At 41.4% G+C, this 23,036-nt stretch overlaps 1 protein-coding gene across 13 annotated transcripts in view; it reads right to left on the reverse strand.

The window, feature by feature from the left end:
* Asap1 (ArfGAP with SH3 domain, ankyrin repeat and PH domain 1) overlaps window positions 1–23,036 on the reverse strand; it is a 307,170-nt gene that overhangs the window by 88,974 nt on the left and 195,160 nt on the right. For 11 of the 13 annotated variants that reach the window (XM_039079180.2, XM_039079174.2, XM_039079177.2 and 8 more), the window contains one exon: window positions 20,243–20,388. In XM_039079180.2, the coding sequence (XP_038935108.1) occupies window positions 20,243–20,388 (146 nt within the window). Of the gene's footprint in view, window positions 1–6,796; window positions 6,989–20,242; window positions 20,389–23,036 lie in introns of those variants that run through there. The other 2 variants (XR_005486633.2, XM_063263534.1) reach the window with 2 other exon arrangements.

Genomic DNA, 23,036 nt, shown 5'->3' on the forward strand with positions numbered 1-23,036 from the left:
ATCAAAATCAATCTATCTATCTATCTATCTATCTATCTATCTATCTATCTATCTATCTATCTATCTATCTATCATCTTATACTTTCACTTCCCTCCCTTCCTCCCAGTCAGCCCCCTCCCTTTTCCCACCACCCGCTCCTCCTTTTCTCTTCAGAAAGGTCAGGCCTCCCACGAGTATCAAGGCTTCCTGGCATATTAAACTGCAGCAAGACTAGGTGCATCTTCTGTATTTAAGGCTCCACTTAGAATTTATAACTGTGGTCTTCAAAAATAAAAAGGTTGAAAATGCCTTGGGTATGACAGAAGAAAATGAAGATCCATACAACTCAGCCCTCTGCCCTAGACACTAAACTGGAGATATTTTGCTCTCAGTTCTCAATTTTATTCTGGAACGTAAGCCCCCAGGACCCTCTGTCCCAAGCCTCTTAAGAGATAGTGTAGCTGATGCGGTGAGGTTTGGGTCCAACTTAATTCCTTGCACCAACACTTCTGCTAGTAACAATGCTGGCACCAGCTTTACTCAAAGGACTTCCCATCTCCCACCACTCGTGTGATTCTCACTTCCTCAGGTGTTTACTGTCCATTTCCCCAGTGTACACAACAGCTCCTTGACAGCAGGAGCTGTGTGTCCATGGTCATGTTTCCAAACCTAGACAGTGTGCTATACTGATTTGCTGCTCCAGCAGGACTTGCAGAAGGTATGAAATACAGCACTGGGTGCCCAAGGTTCCCCTCCTATGTGGTTCTTCATACTGGTGGAAACAGTGTTCCCAACAATGGGTGCTGGCTTGGGAAATTATAGCATTTATGAGAATTTTTTTATTTATGTGATATATGGGGGAATAAAAAGTACTTGCAGATGGCAAGATTTACTTTTACGAAGATGGGGAAAAGGTTGTATGTGTATATTATTTCTATAGAAACACAGAATAATCTGGTTACTGCCAGTGCTCTGAAGGACACAGGGGTAGAGTGGATGCAGGAGGAAAAGAGGTTTTATCCATTGTTTTTATTATTATCATCATCATCATCATCATCATAATAATCATCATTATTATTATTATTATTATTATTATTATTATTATTATCATTATCATTATGCGGCCAGAGAGAGAGTTCAGCTGTAAATGCTTTCCTTATAAGCATACAGTCCTAAGTTTGGTGCCAGAACCCATGTCAAAAAGGGCAGATGTATCTGGTGGCACACACTTGTATCTCTAGTGTGGGGAATAGGAGAGGAGAGACTCCTTAGAGCTCTGTGACCACCAGCTGAGCCTACGTGGTGAGCCCTCTGCTAATGAGATCATTCCAGTCTCACCAAACAAGAAAGCATTTGAGAACAACAGCTGCGGTTGCACACAGGTATGCATATGCATATGTGCACATATTTCACAGACATAGTCAAACATCCTTTAAAAATAAGTAATGTACCCTTTGCTCAAATTTGAAACAGTGTTTAAAACAATATGGAAAACACAGATTAAAAACACATTTCAACGTCCAGGCCTAAATATACTTTTCATCAATGTCTTAAATCCTTGTGAATGAAGCAACAATGAAAGCTTGCTGCTGCCTTGACACGGAGGCTGCATTACAGAACACAACGAGAATTATAAAATCTGTGGTTAGTGCTAAAGGTGAAGTTTCTTCTGAAGAACAAGTCTCTCCAAAGTCTATGCTCTAACCACACTGAGTAACCAATGTCATCATTGTGGTTAAGCCCTGGGTTGAGGTTCTGCACTGATGGAAAACCCCAAGAATTAAGAATTTCATTGTGGTCATCTACACGCTTATTCTTGGGGAATAATAAGAAACCAAGCAGACACTACACTATAAATTTAGAAATCTGGATTTTCCCCAGTGGTTAAGCTCAGGAAAAGGCCACAGGAAAAATACTAAAATTTACCAACTCTATCCAGCTCCCTTCCCAGGAAAAAGTTCCTTCCCTTGGTTACAAGTAACTGGGAACTACCTGAATGGCACCAGGAAGACAGCAGAGATGAACTGAAACAGAGACTGTTTCTCCTTGGAAATCTCAATGAAGAGAACATCTGTTCCACCAGATATCTTAGTATGTTGCTCTGTGACAGGCGAATTATATTTTAGTCTTAGGATTCCAGAGTCTTCCAGTATTTTCGTTTTCTTAATATTTCAGAAATCTTGGCAACCAAAGCAAGTTCTATCAAACTGTAAGTGTTGTCCCACTGGCAATTCAGTGTAGTCACCACAGAATCCTAGGACTACAGGAAGAGACTTCTTGCTGTCACTGCCATTAGCCTTTAAAAGAGGTTCTTAGGAGAAGTGTACTATGGATCATTTTGATGGCTCCTGAGTAAAATGCTATTGATTATTCTGCATCAATTTTCCCAACTTTCAAACAAAACCCAATTAGTGCAAGTGCTTTCAAATGATTCAAGTCCACAAGAAGCAGAAGTTCTGTTCTGAGGCAGGAGGCTTGCCAATTAGAGGTCAGTGTGAGCTACACAGCAAGACTCACTCTCAAACATACACACAATCTACAGAAAACCCAAAACTATTTGTATTTCCATCTTATTAAGCCAGCAGTATGTTAAACACCATTTCAGGGATGATGCTTGCTTACATTAAATATACTAGTTAGTGTTCCTAACAATGACTGTTCCTTACGAAAGGACTGTCGTCCGCCAGTCCATACATCCATCGTACCCTTCCTGGAATTTGGAAGAAGTTAGAAAAGGAAGCTGAAATATATCCTTTTACACTGCATTAGGAATTTCTAAAACACATACTTGTAATTAATACAGGCTTCTACAGAAAATAAACACTTATCCCTCATAAACTGCTCTGATGTTGCATCAGACAAATGACCCATTTCAATCCTACCTGAAGATGACTTAAAAAACAACTCTTACTCTGTGCAGAAACACATATATTCTGTTTTGGTATTTTACTCCTTCATACAGATTTCCATAAAGACACCCTCTTGCCTGTCTGTCTATTGATACAGTACTCTACGCCCCCTTCAGAGGGTAGGCTACTGAGGGGAGAGGCTCTTGGGATGACCACAGCAGGTGGACAGGAGCAGTACAGGCCACAGTGCCCAACCCAAGCCCCCTGCTGGACTCAGCTGTGCCCTAAGAGCTCTGAACTACTGCCCACTGGGGAAGGTCACAAGTTTCTCCTTTTCTCACCTCGGAGTGAAAAGCAGTCCAGCTCTACAAATGGGCCCTCCCACATGCACATGGGGCTATGTTAATTAACAAGGACATGATTTGCTTGCATTCGCCATCTCTAGCTAATTCTGACAGGCTCTCTCCACTGCTCCTTGGTTCTCTCTCCTCTGCAGAAAGAAACAATTTCTCTCAAAGCAGGGTTAATGCAAATCTGCTGACTTGCTCAACACTTTGGAAAATCCAATTAAAATAATGAGCCAGCTCCCACAGTTAAATCGGCAATTCTCTGGTATAACTTAGGTTTTCTGTCTAGAGTGTTAACTCCTTCACACCCTAGGCAGTTACCAAACGTCTTAAAGCTATTTGAAACGGGTACCTGGAGATCATCATGCTAAGTGAAATAAGCCAGCACTGGAAAGACAAATTCTGTGTCTTTTCTTTCATATATCAAATCTAGATTTAACTTTTCTCTAAAAGGAAAGAAGACAACAGAGGGAAAGAGAACACGTGACATGGAAGCAGAAGAAGGGGCCATTTGGGGGAGAGAAAGGGGAACAATGGCAAAGGGGAACCGGACGAGGCGGTAGGAGGATGCAAAGAAAAAACATGATGTACACATATGAAAATGCCACAATGGTATCACCATTCTATTACACTAATTACTTTAAAAGAAAACTCAATGGAAAAAGAAAATTTAAAGAGTTGATCTCTAGGTTGCTTTCCAGAATACTGTAACACAGAGAGAACACAGACGCACGTGAACAGCACTACCATGAGCGACTGGTTAGCCTTTCTGGTGCCCCAGTATTTCCTTCAACTAGCCAGTGCCAGTGCAAACGGTCTGGGGAGCTGAGACGAAGGAAGAGAGGGTGCCAGTGAGGCACCCCTGGAACTCACTCATGTTACTAAGTTACTGATAATTCAGTGCGACTGCGATTCTGTCAACCTGACTGGATTGGAAAACACACAGATTAGTAAGGCACATCTTGTGTCTGTGATACAAGCAGACCATGAAGGCTCTATGAATGGGTTACTCCCCGGACAGATGCACTGTCTGATGGTATTACTGGGAGATCGTGAGATGTTGATTTGGGGCCCAATGGAGGAAAATTGACAGATTCAGCTTCCAAAGCTGTTTCCTTTCCTGTAAACAGTAAGCTTGAGTTACTGTGAGTCCATGGAGCTGGCCGCTTTGAAGAACAGCACCACAGAGCTTTTACATGATGATGCTTGTTGAAACATTAAACATGAAGCCAAGAAAGAGGTGTGGCTTTGAAGTCTTCAAATTCTTTATGACATTATTTTATAACCCAAATGTTTCAAAAACTAAAATTATGCAATATAGATGCAAAGGACCACTGTTATCAGCTGTTACTGACATGTCAGATTAAGGTTGTTCTTCATTGCATAGGCAGTAAGGGGAAACAGGGAGTGTTTGCTCATGGTCTGAGGGTACTCCTTCCTCCAGAACAAAGTCTATGCTACTTTATCTGCCTGGGATTGGGATTTTAGGGGTTTTCCTCAGCTTCCAGGGTTCCCTAGGCTTACCTTATCACATTTAGCTGAGTGTGTTCTTGGGCAAATCACCCCTGCTTTACCCTTTTACAGGCCTGGTCTCCTCCTCACTGCTGAGGTGAGAATGATAAAACCAAGTTCGCCTTGAGGGATTTATGTGAGATGCACTTAGTGGATTGAAATGTGTGGAGAATGCTAGTCAGAAGATGGGCTCAATTAACCAGAACTAGGTTTATTTTCTTAAAATTTGTAAACACACATTTGGAAGGCTAAACAGTAATGGCAGAGAAAAGGATGACGAGGGAATTACGGATCCAAAATACTGCTCGAGAGTACTGCACCGCACGCTCTCCACGGTAAACCCTGTGGTTTGGCTTTTCTGTTATTTCTTCAAGGCCATCTCTTAAATAACATGGCATCCCATTATGCTATGCTGCATCTAGGCAGAATGGCCTAAATTAAACTCTTGATTAAAATGACAGAGGATACTGTGCTTAGCCTTTGCTATCTAAAGTCACTGGGGTCGAGAGAACTATAAAATGCGTCTCAGTCTCAGTAGATTGATGAGGGTAGGGTACAAGCTCAGAGAGGTTAAGTACACCTGACTAAGGCTAGAGCATGAATGAAACAGATGGTCAGGTTATTAAAGGCAATCTGCTTTACTCCACAGACCATTCTCATTTCCTCTGTCTTGCTATACTCATTACAGTGACAATCAGGGCACATCATTTCCTGTCTGAAACCCATTCCTGCTTCCTGCTAGCTGGAGTCAAGTTCAAACTCCCAAGTTTAGATCTGGCCCGGCCAACCCTTTCCCTTGTGGCTATCCCCAGATCAGCACCATCTGCCCTGGACAGGAAAAGGCTTTTATGAGTCCTGGGCAGCAGAGAAGGTGGCAGCATGAACGCCTGGTCCTGAGTAGGAGCACTCACCACACAAGCAACCTTTCCCGGCCTTATGTGTGCATTCACTCATTCTTCTCCAGTCCTCATTTTCCTTTCCCACATTCCTGTGCTTCCACTTCCTGAGTGAGACTCAGTTCAATCAGCCAATAGTTGATCACTAACACACGTTACAAATCAAATCAGCATATAAAAGCAAACCCCAGTATGACAGCAAGTTTGAAGGAGAAGGCTGTATCTTTCACATGCAGTAGGGAATTCCAGAACTTGGGTGAGGTGTTCTGATTCTGTCCTGGACCTGTCTGCTACCTGAAAATGTATCAGAGATGGACTCCCAAATCCAACGGACCAGAGTCTCTTGAGGATGGAGCCCAACAGCCCAAGTCTTAGTAAGCTCTCCAAGTGAATTAAACAAGAGATCCACTCTCTGAGTCTTAGTGCTGTCCACAGCAGAAAACCCAAATTCCCGTTGAGGAGGGAAAGTTTCCAGCCAGAGAGGAATCACCTTGCCTATGGTCTCAGGTACAACTGCCCCGGAGAAGGAACAGAGGTCATAGGCTACTAGAGAATTCTGAAAAACCCAAGGTCTGATGATGGCATCTGAGAAGACTGAATTCTAGTGGGATTCCAATTTTCCTGGAACCATTACAGAAAGAAAAGGGCAGTGTGGCAGAATATAAGGGATATGGAAATCCTTAACTTAAGACCATGTGATCAGTAGGTATGATTTAACATGTCCTCCCGGGGAAAATGAAGTGCTGTTTGCCTCTTACCCCACAGGAGAACAATTACACCAGAAGGGCAGAAGTGGAGATCTCTGACATTTAAGACAAACGAGAAAGCAAGAGGACACAGCCCAAACACTTGGGTCTTATCTTGAAAAGTCATCTTGGCACTTAGAATGATAGTCAGTTTCTGACCAACGTTTAGACTTTAAATTTAATTTCCATGCATGTCATTTATAATTTGCTATGTGTGACTTACAACAAAACCATCCTGTGAGGGCGGTTTACATTTTCCTTGCCTTCTAGGATGTTTCTATCACATGTCCTATTTCTGTTTTACAACAACTGACTCTAGAGGACCACAGTATAATGTAAGATACCTCTATGCTGGCACACCTGTGTGTGTGAGAACAGAGCTAACTGCTGCCCTGGGAATCCTCCTTGGATGTTCTAAAACATTTCATTTGACCTTCATGGAAATGTTCAGGATTCAAAAACTTACCAAAGGGTGAATGTGTGGTACATTCTTGGGTGGATATTGCTCAAGGGCATCCATGCACATGAGGAATCTTTAGGTTATAAATCTGGGCTCTCAGCTGCTTCCAAGAAATCAAATAATGTCTCCCCTACTCATGGAAACCCCAAGGCAGGAGGCTGTGTAAAATTTTGTCTCTATGTCCATCTTTTTCTTCCTCTGTGAAATTAAATAATTCTTTAGAATGAGCTATCAAAAATGTTTCCTGCAAGCATTCTTAAACACAAAGGGACAATCATGTCTACCACAGAGCTTGGCATACAGGGGGCACCTGGTAAAAGTTGCTGAGTCAAGGGACACTTTAGAAAGTCTATATTTTTAATTCTTACTTTAATTTACATTTTGGCCTCACTGTAGTATGCGATATAAACCACTGTTGAATGCTATTTAGTGCCTCTTCTAAGGGAAATAGTCTCTACCAGCTTTTAAAAATATACTCTCAAAAATATCCACTAAACTATTTATAGTCAGGACAAGGGTCCCACTGGCCTGAAGATGCAGTCTGGATGGGTGAGTGAGAAAATGAGTGATCTGCCTGTGGCCAGGCCTGTGAAGCAGCAGAGCAGAGGTCTGAACTCAGTTACATCCATCTCTAAAGCTACCGCATTTCTGCCAACTCTCGGCACACACAGTGGAAGCAGCGAGTCAGTGGGCAGTCTCTAGGAGCAGATGTAGTAAGATGCTACTTGAAGACTGGATTAGAAAGGCAGTTCTTCATATATACTCATAAAGGACCAAAAGGAGCAAAAGAAAACAAAAACAAAACTAAAACAAGAGTATAGAAAACAACTTGCTGGAAAACAAACATGCATTATATATTAAATGTAATCGGAAATAAAATCAAGAAGGGGAGAAGCAGAACGAAATTAAGAATAAACACAGCTAAAGAAATGGATCACCTGAACTAATATTTTAAAATTAGCATTTAGATTAGCACTTCTAAAAGTGGTTCAATAGGAGGTTCATGTTTCTTACATGAGAAAGTCAGTGATCAAGTAAGTTTTGGAAGGACTGAATTGGTTAAGATTCTTCATTCTCATGTCCCTAAGCTTTTAACACACAAACGTGTACTGCAAGTCTCCTTGAGCAACATTAATGCTTCTTAGAAAGAACTCTCACCAAAGATCAAGGCTAAGGTTTCCATCTCACTCACTTTGACGCTCCTGCCTAGGGACAGGACATCGGACAAATACATTGGCCATGGCTGCTGTGTAAAGTTGGACAGGGTATGGTATACACAGCCCAAAGCACCAGCCCTGAACACACAGTGGAGCCTGAAACAGCTCTGTTCCTCTTGATAATCTGTGCCCAGTGTGGTTGACAGAAGCCCACAGGAAGGGGCCCTGACTGACGATATTATCTCCCATCAGTCAAGTGAGAAGTGGCATCAGTCTTATCTGAGGCAATGACAGAGACAACATTGCCCATCAGGAACCCAAAATACAATTTAACCTGAAGCACTTAGGGAGAATGAGAAAATCTAGGTAAGAGGTTATTCCTGGGGTGAAAAATGGGCAAGAAAGGAAGAGGACAAAGGGTCAAAGGAATGATGTAGGCCAGAGCTTCATGGAATTCTCTGAGCCATGGGACACATCTGCATTTCCTTTTCACAATACACCTATAACATCTGGGCTAAGAAAAGAACTCTGGGAGGCTTCTGGGATGAAGATCACACAGACAGAAAGTTAATTATCTGAGTGCTGGTCTTATCTTGTAACATCTGTGTTACTGCTTTAACTGTTCTTTTAAATCAACAGAACTTTTAAGTTAATGGTAGATGTACAGCAGCGAGAGCCATGCGTGTATTTTCAGAGGCAGTGCCGAGTGCTGTGGAGGACAGTCTAGGTTTGAAGGGCTCTTACAACTGCCGGAGGTGTGACTCCATTTCCCTGCAGTTAACCAGGGTTGAGCTAGCGAGCAGAGACAACAGAAGGTGAAGCTCGTCAGACACTCGTTCTTCCCTGGATTTTCTGGTCGTCTGGGGCTAAGATGGAGGAGCTAAGATACCTGGAGAGCTCTGAAGTCTACCTCAGCCTACCTCATGTCTTCTCCATGCCAAACCCTGCTGAGGACGGCCATGTGCCTGACTCCCTGATGGAGTCTTACGTGAACCAGGCTCCTTCAGAAGGCATGTGACACGAGGAGGAAACTCACATGTACTACACTCACGACGGTGGCACATACTCACTAACCAGGTCTAATACAACATGTAATGTGCTTCAGTCAGTCCCTACCACAGCATAAGCAAAAGTTTCCATAACGTTAAATAACAGCAATGCTGCTGGCTTAAAGACTGAGGATGAGACGAGGCTAATTAATCAGTTATTTAACTAAGTTAAAGACAGCCTCTCTTACATTGCCCAGAGTGGCTAGTATTGAAGACTTGATACTGCAAACAAAAAACAAACGAAAAACAAAAAGACATACCGACAAGCAAGTGACAGCAGGCCATTTTTAATGTCACTCTGAACAAATCTCTAGCAAGTGACCAGGTTCTTTCCTCCTTCCTTCTTCTGCTATGGACCCATAGCTTTAAAGCATGCCTTTCCTGGTTCCAGATGCTGTTTTTCAAGTATACCTTGAGTTAAGGATCAGTTCTCTATGATATAGTGTGTACACACTCTTGATCAAAGTGTTACCTGCCACATGCAAATGTTACAGGCTGAAAATTCAATCCTACTTAAAAATCACTATCTGACTTTCTATTTAAAATATTTTTAATGTGCAATAGCTCTTACTAATTTAAAATTCAGCCTGGATTACACATGACTTCTGTACACTGCATACATTTATTACATAGCAACTGTATACTGATGAGAGAAAATTCCAAGACATTAGTTATGGTCTGGCTACAACTAGCTCATGAAAATGACTTTCCAATTTTATTTATATGTCACAGAGAGGTAGCAAGCTTTCAAAACACAAGGAAAAACTCTAAAAGCTTCTGAAATGAATATATGATGTATGTTTTGTTGACACTCGTGCCTTCCATGATAGACTGTGTTTCACTGTAGGTAGCTCTGCCTTGGGCTGGAACTCATCACCATCTTTGATTTACTTGATTTCATATGAGCATTCAATGTCTCACTGCAAAGGGAACACCTGGGTGGCATTATAGAAGAGATGGCACCTACACCATCCCTATCTAAGATACAAACCCCGAATCCTAAGATTATCTAACTGTCAGGATCTTGGACACAATGTAAAAAAAAATATATATATATATATATATATATAAATATATTGCAATTGCATATATATGAATCAGTATATCTAACTGTATAAAAGGAATATTACATTAAAATGTCAAATTATGTAATAATCTTTACTTTTTGAATTTTTCCATATTCCTGTTTTATTGTAGTAAACACATGTAACTTTCATAATAAAAAAAAGAAACACCCCAAATCCTTTCCCTCTTGCTCATCCACCCACACCCATGTGAATGTCCCACATTGCTAAATGGTCATGAGTCACATCAGGGCATGAGGGGGGTGGGGGGCAAGAGAGGGTAACAGTACAAACACCAAAGCCGTTCAATTATGTATTATCATTCTGCGAAAAGATGAGAAGGTATGTGGGGAGCCAGAAATAACGGGTACATCTGTAACAAAACAGAGCATCAAAGGCAAGAGGACAAAGAAATCTGTTGTGAGACTGTGTCTCCGAGAAATGACAAATAAGCTTCCTTAACAACACGGCTACCTCACAAGACCCGATATACCAAGAGCTGTGCTAACATGGAAGGGGAACCTCGGGGTCTCCACCTCTAGACAGAGAACTGGTCTACAGGGCTGAGACCGGGAAACAGTGTCCCTGGGAATGAGCCCTTATTTGGTTGTCCAGTACCAAGGGGCAGGACACAGAGCAGTAACAGTGAACAGAGGCTAGGAGTCTCCGTGTGTGTGTGTGTGTGTGGTGTGTGTGTGTGTGTCCAGGACACAGGGGAAGGGGTTGAAGAGAGGGATGGGAAGGGAAATTATGTAATTATATTTTCATTTAAATGAGAAAAAGACGAGATCTTCAAAAAGGCATTAGAGTTCAGGATATTCAGCAACCGCCACTGGGCATAACTATCCTTTCTACACTTTTTAACATTTCAAAGAAAAGTCTCAAAAATAATGTGATAAAAATCTAGATTCAACATGCATGTTTTCAGCTATTTTCATCTGGAGAGAAAAGAAACTGAGAAATAAAAAAGAAAATAAAACAAAAAGCAATCCTTAACCCAAACCACAACACTCTGCAGTCAGACAGTGTAAACAGGCAGTGCTCTGCCACTGCGGAACTTTCTGCGGCTCCAGCAGCTCTGCAGCAGAAACTGCCCTTCATGGCTCAAGGACGAGCTGCAGGGCTGTGGAAAGGCTAGGGCAGAGAAGGGACCAGGGGCACCAAGAGTCCTGCCTGGACTAGACACCCTCTGACCACAGTCACTACTGTTAAATAAGGTTTGCAGACAGACTGTAAGACCACTGCAGCAAGGACTTTGAGGGCATGGCATTTAAATGGCGTCCTCTTAACCACAGAGAATCTCTTCCCCAGAGCGATTTTGCCTTTTGGGAACTTTAAATGTATCTGATGCTTCATGTCCTTTGCTGGGATCACATGACCAGCCAGCACTGTTCACCAAGCAACCACTGTATTATTGCTTTCTTTTCAAAGGTTAAAATCATGAGCTTAATCTTGATACTGTATATTTAATCAAACGAGCAACAAAACCACAAGCAGCTAAATTCAAGAGCAGTCTACTTTTATCTAGCTATTGTAAGGAGTGCATTGTAAAAGTAGTCCTTCTTGCTAATATACTGAATTTTAAATGGGCACAGTGATGGTAGGTATCCACACCACCACAGAAGAACCGCATGGTACATAGGTGCTTTACATAACTTCTGAAAATCCAACCACAACATGAATTTGTAGAGGGCTCGGGTGTGCATTTCTCACTGATAGGTCCTGCCTGCTTATCCCCGTATTTGTACAGACCCTCCATACATACAATACATACACTGAGAGTGACATGGCCCGGGTTGATCATCAGTCTCCTTTTATAAAAGCGACGAAATCAGGATGTAGACATCTTTCCAACACATGGGAAAGCAGCTGTTGGTAACCTTTTCTTTCCTAAAGCTCTTGTATCTTGTCACAGACATGTTAAACATCCCACCATGTCCATGTTTCTCTAGTTCCTCACCACTAAGAGGCAGCATTTCGTAGATATAAGACACCTAACAGACCAACTTCTGGAAGCAGTGTAGATCCCTCCATCTTCTCAGAATGAAAACCACACAACTGATGTTAGAAAAAGAAATTTACCAGGAGGGAAACACTGGCTCACAAAACCTAGGGAAGTGCAAAGGCAGAAGGCCGAAGACACACCCCAGCCTCCTTGAGGCACAATGGAGGCCAGTGGACTTTGGTTCTGTACATTTCTTTACAATGACATTTGGACATAGTGATATTTTATTAAACATTTTTGTTCCTCTAGATTATAACTTGATGCCTAGACTATGATTTATATTCCAAAAAACTTAAACTCACAAAAATTTAAAAACACAGTATAGAGAGGATCCTGTTTATTCTTCAACTTTTCTGGTAGCAACAACAGCTTACATATTATTTTATTAAAATCTAGAAACTGAAACTAAGATGATTACACTACAGACCTTATTTAAATCTCATCAGTTCTTGTATATGCTTGTTTCTTAAACAACAACTATATCTTTGCACATATGTCTAAGGAAGGTGTAGTTATTGGTCTCTGTAAAAAGTCCAGTGCTTGACTTGGGGCCACAGAAAAGATGCCTCTCTGCCTGGGTTTGGTAAGCAAGGCACTCAGAGGCAGCAATACCTGTTGATTAGATGGTCCTACAGACAACTCCTGCTAGCAGACCAAGAAAATATCTACCCGATGCTGGTTTTCTAAGAGTTAGGGACCCTTCCCAAAAAGATTCCAAAGAAAAGCACGGTCCAAGCAGTGTTGAATCTCAGAGCTCTGCAAGCAGCATCTGACAGGGCAATGCATAGTGAAGCTGTGGGAAAAAAGCCAAAGCCAGTGGCAGATTCAAGGGAGACAGAGGTGCCAGCACAATGTCACGCTTGTCAGAAAAAGCTACAGTTTTCTTAGGCAAAGACAGCCCAAGAAAAGTAACCATGTGAACTAAACCAAGTCCAGTGTAAAATGATTATTTTTATGGCCACTCACCAGGAACAGCATCACCATTTTCAAACAGAAAATATTTATTTTTATTTTCTGAATGAAATGAAATAAATTAGGTCTTACAGAATTTCTTTTTGATCTTCCTTAGACTTCTATTCTATGAAAGAAGCGAGGACATAGCCAAAAAAAAACAAAATAAAAACAAACCCAAAACTTGGACTGAGTAAGTCTAATGAAACAGCAAGACCAGCACTTTTGGTTTGGGAAAGAAAATCCCTAGAATATACAGTAGCAGAAGGAACATACACAGAGTGGTAGAGACAGCTGAGGTAGAGACAGAACAATGGGCTCTAGATGCTTTCTAGCAGTGTGAACCAACATCATCTCAGCATGATTCAGTACTCTTGGGAAGATACCTAATACAGGACAGCTAGGCACTGTGGTAAGACAGCCACATATTACTTTAATAGTTACTTTTCTTGTCACTGATATATGATACTTGTCAGAGTGTACTTAAGAAAGGAAAGGTTCAGTTCAGTTCGGAAGAGCATAGAGCAGCCTTTGAGGAGGGCATGGTGGAGGTCTCTGAAGAGGACCTTAGAGCTGGGATGCCTCACGTCTTGGCTAATGTCAAAGCACATCTGTTCTATAGGAACGTGAGAGATTCATGTGACAAGTTGTACCCCTGGGAAAACGGCTTCCTGGGTTCTCTGCCAGTTATTAACAAAGGGAGGGTGAGTCTTACTTCACTTTCTTTTTTGGTACAGGCCCGTAGCATCCATGCTTACTAATCTATAAGCAACTCCCACAGCAAGTGGCGAATAATACCCAGAAGGAAGAGGAAATGAGGTTCAAGTCATTTAAGAGCTAAAGAAACATCGTGGGCTTGTTAACCAAATGTCTTTTTTCAAGCGTTCAAAACGATCAAGTATCTTATGTTTAACTGTTTTTTGTTTTTTTTTTTCAGATTATATGATATATTACTTATGACTTATTTAATGGCAAAACCACCAATTAAAATTAAACAGTCAGGAAAACAGATTTATGCATGTTTTTAATACAAGAGAAAACATTCTGACTATCTAAAACACCCAGGTTAAGAGACTGTAAGAAGGCTTTTCTTTTTTTTTTTTTTTTTTTTTTTTTGGTTCTTTTTTTCGGAGCTGGGGACCGAACCCAGGGCCTTGCGCTTCCTAGGTAAGCGCTCTACCACTGAGCTAAATCCCCAGCCCCAAGAAGGCTTTTCAAATAGGTAGTATTCTTCTACTGTAAGTTGTCTGCATCAACTGATTTTATGACAAGCTTACCAGGCAATGACACAGAGGCCCATCTGATATATAATCCACCCAAGGTGAGGACATTTCAACTTAGGCTCCAGATCCTTAGGGGATGCAAAAGTGCAATGCTGGGGGAGGCAGGAGGAGATACAATGCCTCTTCTCCAGCACAGGAACTAAAATGGCAATAAATCACATTGCTGTGGTCCCCTACCTCTTAAGACTTAGATGATACTTGATTAAATCAAATCAAGGGCAAATGTGACAGTTGTTACAGAAATACTTTCGCAATGGTCAGAAGAAGCAAGCTGGAGTAGCCATTCTAATATCAAATAAAATCAATTTTCAACTAAAAGTCATCAAAAAAGATAAGGAAGGACACTTCATATTCATCAAAGGAAAAATCCACCAAGATGAACTCTCAATCCTAAATATCTATGCCCCAAATGCAAGGGCACCTACATACCTAAAAGAAATCTTACTAAAGCTCAAAACACACATTGCACCTCACACAATAATAGTAGGAGATTTCAACACCCCACTCTCATCAATGGACAACAGATCATGGAAACAGAAATTAAACAGAGATGTAGACAGACTAAGAGAAGTCATGAGCCAAATGGACTTAACAGATATTTATAGAACATTCTATCCTAAAGCAAAAGAATATACCTTCTTCTCAGCTCCTCATGGTACTTTCTCCAAAATTGACCATATAGTTGGTAAAAAAACGGGCCTCAACAGGTACAGAAAGAGAGAAATAATCCCATGCGTGCTACCAGACCACCATGGCCTAAAGCTGGTCTTCAATAACAATAAGGGAAGAACGCCCACATATACATGGAAATTGAACAATGCTCTACTCAACAATAACTGGTCAAGGAAGAAATAAAGAAAGAAATTAAAGACTTCTTAGAATTTAATGAAAAGGAAGGTACAACATACCCAAACTTATGGGACACAATGAAAGCTGTGCTAAGAGGAAAACTCATAGCTCTGAGTGCCTGCAGAAAGAAACAGGAAAGAGCATATGTCAGCAGCTTGACAGCACACCTAAAAGCTCTAGAACAAACAGAAGCAAATACACCCAGGAGGAGTAGAATGCAGGAAATAATCAAACTCAGAGCTGAAATCAACCAAGTAGAAACAAAAAGGACCATAGAAAGAATCAACAGAACCAAAAGTTGGTTCTTTGAGAAAATCAACAAGATAGATAAACCCTTAGCCAGACTAACGAGAGGACACAGAGAGTGCGTCCAAATTAACAAAATCAGAAATGAAAAGGGAGACATAACTACAGATTCAGAGGAAATTCAAAAAATCATCAGATCTTACTATAAAAGCCTATATTCAACAAAACTTGAAAATCTGCAGGAAATGGACAATTTCCTAGACAGATATCAGGTACCGAAGTTAAATCAGGGACAGATAAACCAGTTAAACAACCCCATTAACTCCTAAGGAAATAGAAGCAGTCTTTAAAGGTCTCCCAACCAAAAAGAGCCCAGGTCCAGACGGGTTTAGTGCAGAATTCTATCAGACCTTCATAGAAGACCTCATACCAATATTATCCAAACTATTCCACAAAATTGAAACAGATGGATCACTACCGAATTCCTTCTATGAAGCCACAATTACTCTTATACCTAAACCACACAAAGACCCAACAAAGAAAGGGAACTTCAGACCAATTTCCCTTATGAATATCGACGAAAAATACTCAATAAAATTCTGGCAAACCGAATCCAAGAGCACATCAAAACAATCATCCACCATGATCAAGTAGGCTTCATCCCAGGCACGCAGGGATGGTTTAATATACGGAAAACCATCAACATGATCCATTATATAAAGAAACTGAAAGAACAAAACCACATGATCATTTCATTAGATGCTGAGAAAGCATTTGACAAAATTCAACACCCCTTCATGATAAAAGTCCTGGAAAGAATAGGAATTCAAGGCCCATACCTAAACATAGTAAAAGCCATATACAGCAAACCAGTTGCTAACATTAAACTAAATGGAGAGAAACTTGAAGCAATCCCACTAAAATCAGGGACTAGACAAGGCTGCCCACTCTCTCCCTACTTATTCAATATAGTTCTTGAAGTTCTAGCCAGAGCAATCAGACAACAAAAGGAGGTCAAGGGGATACAGATCAGAAAAGAAGAAGTCAAAATATCACTATTTGCAGATGATATGATAGTATATTTAAGTGATCCCAAAAGTTCCACCAGAGAACTACTAAAGCTGATAGACAACTTCAGCAAAGTGGCTGGGTATAAAATTAACTCAAATAAATCAGTAGCCTTCCTCTACACAAAAGAGAAACAAGCTGAGAAAGAAATTAGGGAAACGACGCCCTTCATAATAGACCCAAATAATATAAAGTACCTCGGTGTGACTTTAACCAAGCAAGTAAAAGATCTGTACAATAAGAACTTCAAGACTCTGAAGAAAGAAATTGAAGAAGACCTCAGAAGATGGAAAGATCTCCCATGCTCATGGATTGGCAGGATTAATATAGTAAAAGTGGCCATTCTACCAAAAGTGATCTACAGATTCAATGCAATCCCCATCAAAATACCAATCCAATTCTTCAAAGAGTTAGACAGAACAATTTGCAAATTCATCTGGAATAACAAAAAACCCAGGATAGCTAAAACTATCCTCAACAATAAAAGGACTTCAGGGGGAATAACTATCCCTGAACTCAAGCAATATTACAGAGCAATAGTGATAAAAACTGCATGGTATTGGTACAGAGACAGATAGACCAATGGAATAGAATTGAAGACCCAGAAATGAACCCACACACCTATGGGCACTTGATTTTTGACAAAGGAGCCAAAACCATCAAATGGAAAAAAGATAGCATTTTCAGCAAATGGTGCTGGTTCAACTGGAGGTCAACATGTAGAAGAATGCAGATTGATCCATTCTTATAGCCCTGTACAAAGTTTAAGTCCAAGTGGATAAAGGACCTCCACATCAAACCAGATACACTCAAACTAATAGAAGAAAAACTAGGGAAGCATCTGGAACACATGGGCACTGGAAAAATTTTCCTGAATAAAACACCAATGGCTTATGCTCTAAGATCAAGAATCGACAAATGGGATCTCATAAAACTGCAAAGCTTCTGAAAGGCAAAGGACACTGTGGTTAGGACAAAACGGCAACCAACAGATTGGGAAAAGATCTTTACCAATCCTACAACAGATAGAGGCCTTATATCCAAAATATACAAAGAACTCAAGAAGTTAGACCGAAGGGAGACAAATAACCATATTAAAAAATGGGGTTCAGAGCTAAACAAAGAATTCACAGCTGAGGAATGCCGAATGGCTGAGAAACACCTAAAGAAATGTTCAACATCTTTAGTCATAAGGGAAATGCAAATCAAAACAACCCTGAGATTTCACCTCACACCAGTGAGAATGGCTAAGATCAAAAACTTAGGTGACAGCAAATGCTGGCGAGGATGCGGAGAAAGAGGAACACTCCTCCATTGTTGGTGGGATTGCAGACTGGTACAACCATTCTGGAAATCAGTCTGGAGGTTCCTCAGAAAATTGGACATTGAACTGCCTGAGGATCCAGCTATAGCTCTCTTGGGCATATATCCAAAAGATGCCCCAACATATAAAAAGACACATGCTCCACTATGTTCATCGCAGCCTTATTTATAATAGCCAGAAGCTGGAAAGAACCCAGATGCCCTTCAACAGAGGAATGGATACAGAAAATGTGGTACATCTACACAATGGAATATTACTCAGCTATCAAAAACAATGACTTTATGAAATTCGTAGGCAAATGGTTGGAACTGGAAAATATCATCCTGAGTGAGTTAACCCAAGCACAGAGAAACACACATGGTATGCACTCATTGATAAGTGGCTATTAGCCCAAATGCTTGAATTACCCTAGATGCCTAGAGCAAATGAAACTCAAGACGGAGGATCAAAATGTGAATGCTTCACTCCTTCTTTAAAAGGGGAACAAGAATACCCTTGGCAGGGAAGAGAGAGGCAAAGATTAAAACAGAGACTGAAGGAACACCCATTCAGAGTCTGCCCCACATGTGGCCCATGCATATACAGCCATCCAATTAGACAAGATGGATGAAGCAAAGAAGTGCAGACCGACAGGAGCCGGATGTAGATCGCTCCTAAGAGACACAGCCAGAATACAGCAAATACAGAGGCGAATGCCAGCAGCAAACCACTGAACTGAGAACAGGATCCCCATTGAAGAAATCAGAGAAAGAACTGAAGAGCTTGAAGGGGCTCAAGACCCCATATGAACAACAATGCGAAGCAACCAGAGCTTCCAGGGACTAAGCCACTACCTAAAGACTATACATGGACTGACCCTGGACTCTGACCTCATAGGTAGCATTGAATATCCTAGTAGGATCATCAGTGTAAGGGGAAGCCCTGGGTCCTGCTAAGACTGAATGTGATTGTTGGGGGGGAGGGCGGCAATGGGGGGAGGATGGGGAGGGGAACACCCATAAAGAAGGGGAGGGGGAGGGATTAGGAGGATGTTGGCCCGTAAACCGGGAAAGGGAATAACTCTCGAAATGTAAATAAGAAATACTCAAGTTAAAAAAAAAAAAAAGAAATATTTTCACACAACCAATCACATACATGGTCAGGCCCAACAATGTGAATGTAGTTAAGATATGGTGATACCCAGACACAGTGTGGCAAAGAGACTCTGCTGTCTATCTGCTTCTGTCTTCTTGGGTCAACATCTTTAAAGACCTTACATTTAAGGTTTCTTCCCGCCATACACGTTCCATAAACCCTATAACCTTTTTCTTGAAGGTATGTAAGGGGTTGGCAGTGGGGAGAACTGTAAAAGGGGATATGTAGAATTATGGGAGACTCATTATTTCAAGAACCAAGACACATGGGTGTGTCTGTCCAGTGCAGGCAGAGTATATTTCCATTGCCTGTTCAGCACCGAAAGCATCCTTACTCTTTAACCAATTTTCAAAAAAAAAAAAAAAAAAAAAAAAGGGCTGCACACACAGGGACTGCACAGGTCTATGTCAGATGGCGCTCAGGAGCTGAAAGGAGAAAAGGATATATCTCCCCATTCCTACCCTAGAACCTCTGCCAAGAGAACCTCACTGAGAAACAAATCACTCTTAGGTGGGCTGCACGCAGAGCAGTGATGGCAACAGACAGAGAGCTTAACAACAGCTTGGAGCTTGGAAGTTCTTTGTCTACTGGTGGCATCTCAGGGCTTTTCCTTTTTTGTTTTTTAAATTTATCTCATTTTTAAATTTACTTTTATATATTTTCTTCTTTCCGTTTACCCTATCGGTCATTTGCTTATGTATAATGGCTTCCAGCTCACTGTTTTTATGGGATTCCTGGGTGTGCTAATGAATGTCCCTGCATCTATACCTGTCTCTCAGGCTTTTCTTAGGCTCTTTTCCTTCTGTTTGTTTTGTCCTATTCCAATGACATGTTAGTTTTGTTCTACCTTATTTTATTATTATCTCTTAGATGCCTGTTTATTTTCTGATAAGAGTAAGAAAGAAGATGGATCCAGACAAGAGGAAGGTAAGAAGGAACGGGGAGGAAGCAGGGAAGGGAAACCATAATTAGTATATATTGTAGGGAGAGAAAAATCTATTTTCAATAAAAGGCAAAAAAAAAAAAATCCCAATACAAAACAAAGTCTGCTAACAGTTACCTTAAAAGAGTTAGCAGTGTAGAATGTAGAAGACTGACGGCTCTTTCCCTTCAGTATAGCCACCATGCTATCAGTTGGCCTAAAGATACAAGGCTAGAGATGTGACCCTGAAACTTGTAAAAAACGTGACCTCTGCCGGACTGCACAGCCTGCTCTTTGACTTCCCGCCCCAGGACTGAGGACAGAGGTGAGGAACAGTGGATTATTCTCTGTACACCTAGTCAGGCTAGAGCTCTGCTTCTGGATGGAAGCCAAGACTCACCAGATTTTTCAGCAGCGTGGACAGTTCCTTTGTAAGTGTAGAAAACTTGACAAAAGCAGTGCCAAGGTCAGGGTTGTCTCTGCTTAAAAAATTACTTCCAAACTTATCCAGAACTTGTGCATAGTTTTCCTCATTTTGTACATGATCTGAAAAGGAAGCAAAGAAGGGGCGTGAGTGACTATTTGACACAGTGAGGAGTTCTTTGAATGTGGATCACTGGAACCTCTTCTAAGGAAGGCAGAGAAAACCAGCATCGATTCTTTACTGGACATGCCCAGAGGCTGGCAGTACACTGAACTCTCTTTCCTTCTGAGACAGGGTCTGATACACTGTTCAGGCTGGCCTCAGGCTCTTGTGCTGTGATTACAGGTGTGTGCCACCATATCTGGCTGGCATTGGCGCTGTCTGTCTGTCTGTCTGTCTGTCTGTCTGTCTGTCTGTCTGTCCCTCCTCCCCTCCCTCTTTCTTTAAGGAGCACTCCTTCTTCCTTCATAGCACTCACTCATTTATAGCCCAGCTCACTCACTTCAGTTGTTTAAGGGAAAAATTCTTCCCACATTCACCAGCAATTAAGAAACTAAGAAGAAATTTGTCATTAGAAAACAATCTGCAAAATCTACTTTCTTTCTACAAAAGAAAACCTCAAGAGTTCTAGCATGTTTCTTGCTCTGAATCTAATCTCGACTCCTTTATTTTGTTTTGTGCCCTAGGCCTACAAATAAGCATCTGTAAACTTTTCTTTTTTGTAAAATCATCTCTAGGTACACAGTTTGCATGCTTGGATCATAATTACAATAACGTCAACGACAAAAACATCTATGCTTTCTACCTTAGTTGGCGCACAAAAATTATTCACCTTCTATTTACGGATAAATTTCCCCCAGTTCTTTCTTTCAAATCTAGAAATTGAGGCCAACTCTACAGGAATTGGTGTGATGCACATCGACATTTCTCAGTAGAGTGGACACACAAATAGTAACTTACCCCCATGAAGACCTGTCCTGTCTTGCAGGCTATCATGCTCTCTTCATCATCTTCTACCTCATGGCTGCTCCCCCTCCTCCCCTTCCCTGTCTGACCATATCGAACTGAAAAGCCCCTCCCCGTCCCTGGGACTTTATTATTATTTTTCTATTTATGCTTACTATTTGAGATCTCAAGTCTTATCACTTTAAGTGCTTTCCAAAATGTTAAGTTGGTACCTTGACCCCTAAAACATAAACTTACGCATCCAGCCACCTATCTCCATTAGGGTACCCAATCAAAGGCTACATGGACCCCTCGGTCTTCTTCCTCAAGCCTTTGTCTTCCTTAGGCACTGGCAAACAGCATTAGAGAAGAGAAGCTGCAATGGGAAACCTGTCAAGCCATACTTGGTTTTTTTCCCTCACACGCCACTTACCACTGAGAATCCCACCTTTAAAGATATATACCCCAACCTGAGAATTTCCCATTATCTCATGCTAATCATCACCTACCTAACACTAGTGCTTTCTCCTGGTCTCTTGATGGCTGCTCTTGCTTTGTTACTAAAGCAGCACCCTGCATGGCCCTATTGGATTATGTAGCAGATGTTAACTCCCGCCACACGCCTGGCCCTTGTCAAGGCACCGCCAGGCTCGTCATGGTCTGTATAGGCATATGGGGAGAAGTGCAGGGCCTTCCCACACCCTGGGACTAATGTACAGAAGCTGGCCTCACTGCTGACTGAGTTGGAGGTGATACTCCTTGCATGTGCCAGCTTTTTGAACGTTCTTGTCTACCTCAAATCTCTCTATCCCTCAGTTTTGGCATACAAAGATTCTGTATTTGAGTGGAAGCCCGCAGCTCATGCCTAGTATTTACTACATGAATGAGTAAACAAGTATCTGTCAGAGTCTTAGGCCTTTCCTCCATTAGAAGGAACCTTCCCTTGCCTGTAAGTCCTGCACTAACATGCATGGTTTTGTACATCATCTGTGTACATGAATATTTGTCCATAGGAGGCATGGATTGCCTCTGTCACCTCTGTATCCCCACTCAACAGACTTAATAATACTGAAGATTTTCCAGAGAGCTGGACTTAAGGCTTAGTAAGAATTTGTTAAGCCTTCTGAAATTTCTTAGGCTGCTTATTCCTAGGTATTCAACCACAGAAATGAAATGCTTTACTTTAAGCATTCTTCAATAACTGTACAAGAGCAACAGGCATTCAAGAACACCAGCCTGGGAATGGGTAAGAAGTATCACTGTCATTCATGAGACCAGATGAAGCTCCCAAGACTTCTCATCACAGCATTAACATTCATGATGCCCGCAGTGGCGATAAGCATTTATGGCTGAGATATTTTTAAAAGATAAAACACATCTCTGACTAAGCCTCAGAAAAACAGAAAGACCATCTCAGCTCAACAACAGGCCATGCATGTCTGCCCTAAAGCATAGATCTACCTGGGTCACAGAAGCCCACACCCCACTGAGAATCCCACCTAATGCTTCCTTCTGCTTTAGCAAGCCAGTGAGAAACAATGAAGTTCATTTCAATGCACCCAGAGAAAGCACCTCAGCAGTTATGAGAAACACTGGCACACAGGCTTTCAGTTTGTTTACTTGAAATTATAAAGTGAAATGTGTGTAAAAGTGTAAATGAATAGAGTATCTGATACTCACTACCCAGATTAAGAAAGGAGTTATCACAGACTGGTTCTAGTTCCTGGGCATCTCATGAAACTGCAATCGCCTCTCTTCTTCAGCATCTATCTATTCCCCCCTGAAATACAACTTCATGCAGAGTTAGGAAGAATTATGAGAAGCC

The sequence above is a fragment of the Rattus norvegicus genome, chromosome 7, assembly GCF_036323735.1.
Source record: "Rattus norvegicus strain BN/NHsdMcwi chromosome 7, GRCr8, whole genome shotgun sequence".
NCBI lineage: Eukaryota > Metazoa > Chordata > Mammalia > Rodentia > Muridae > Rattus > Rattus norvegicus.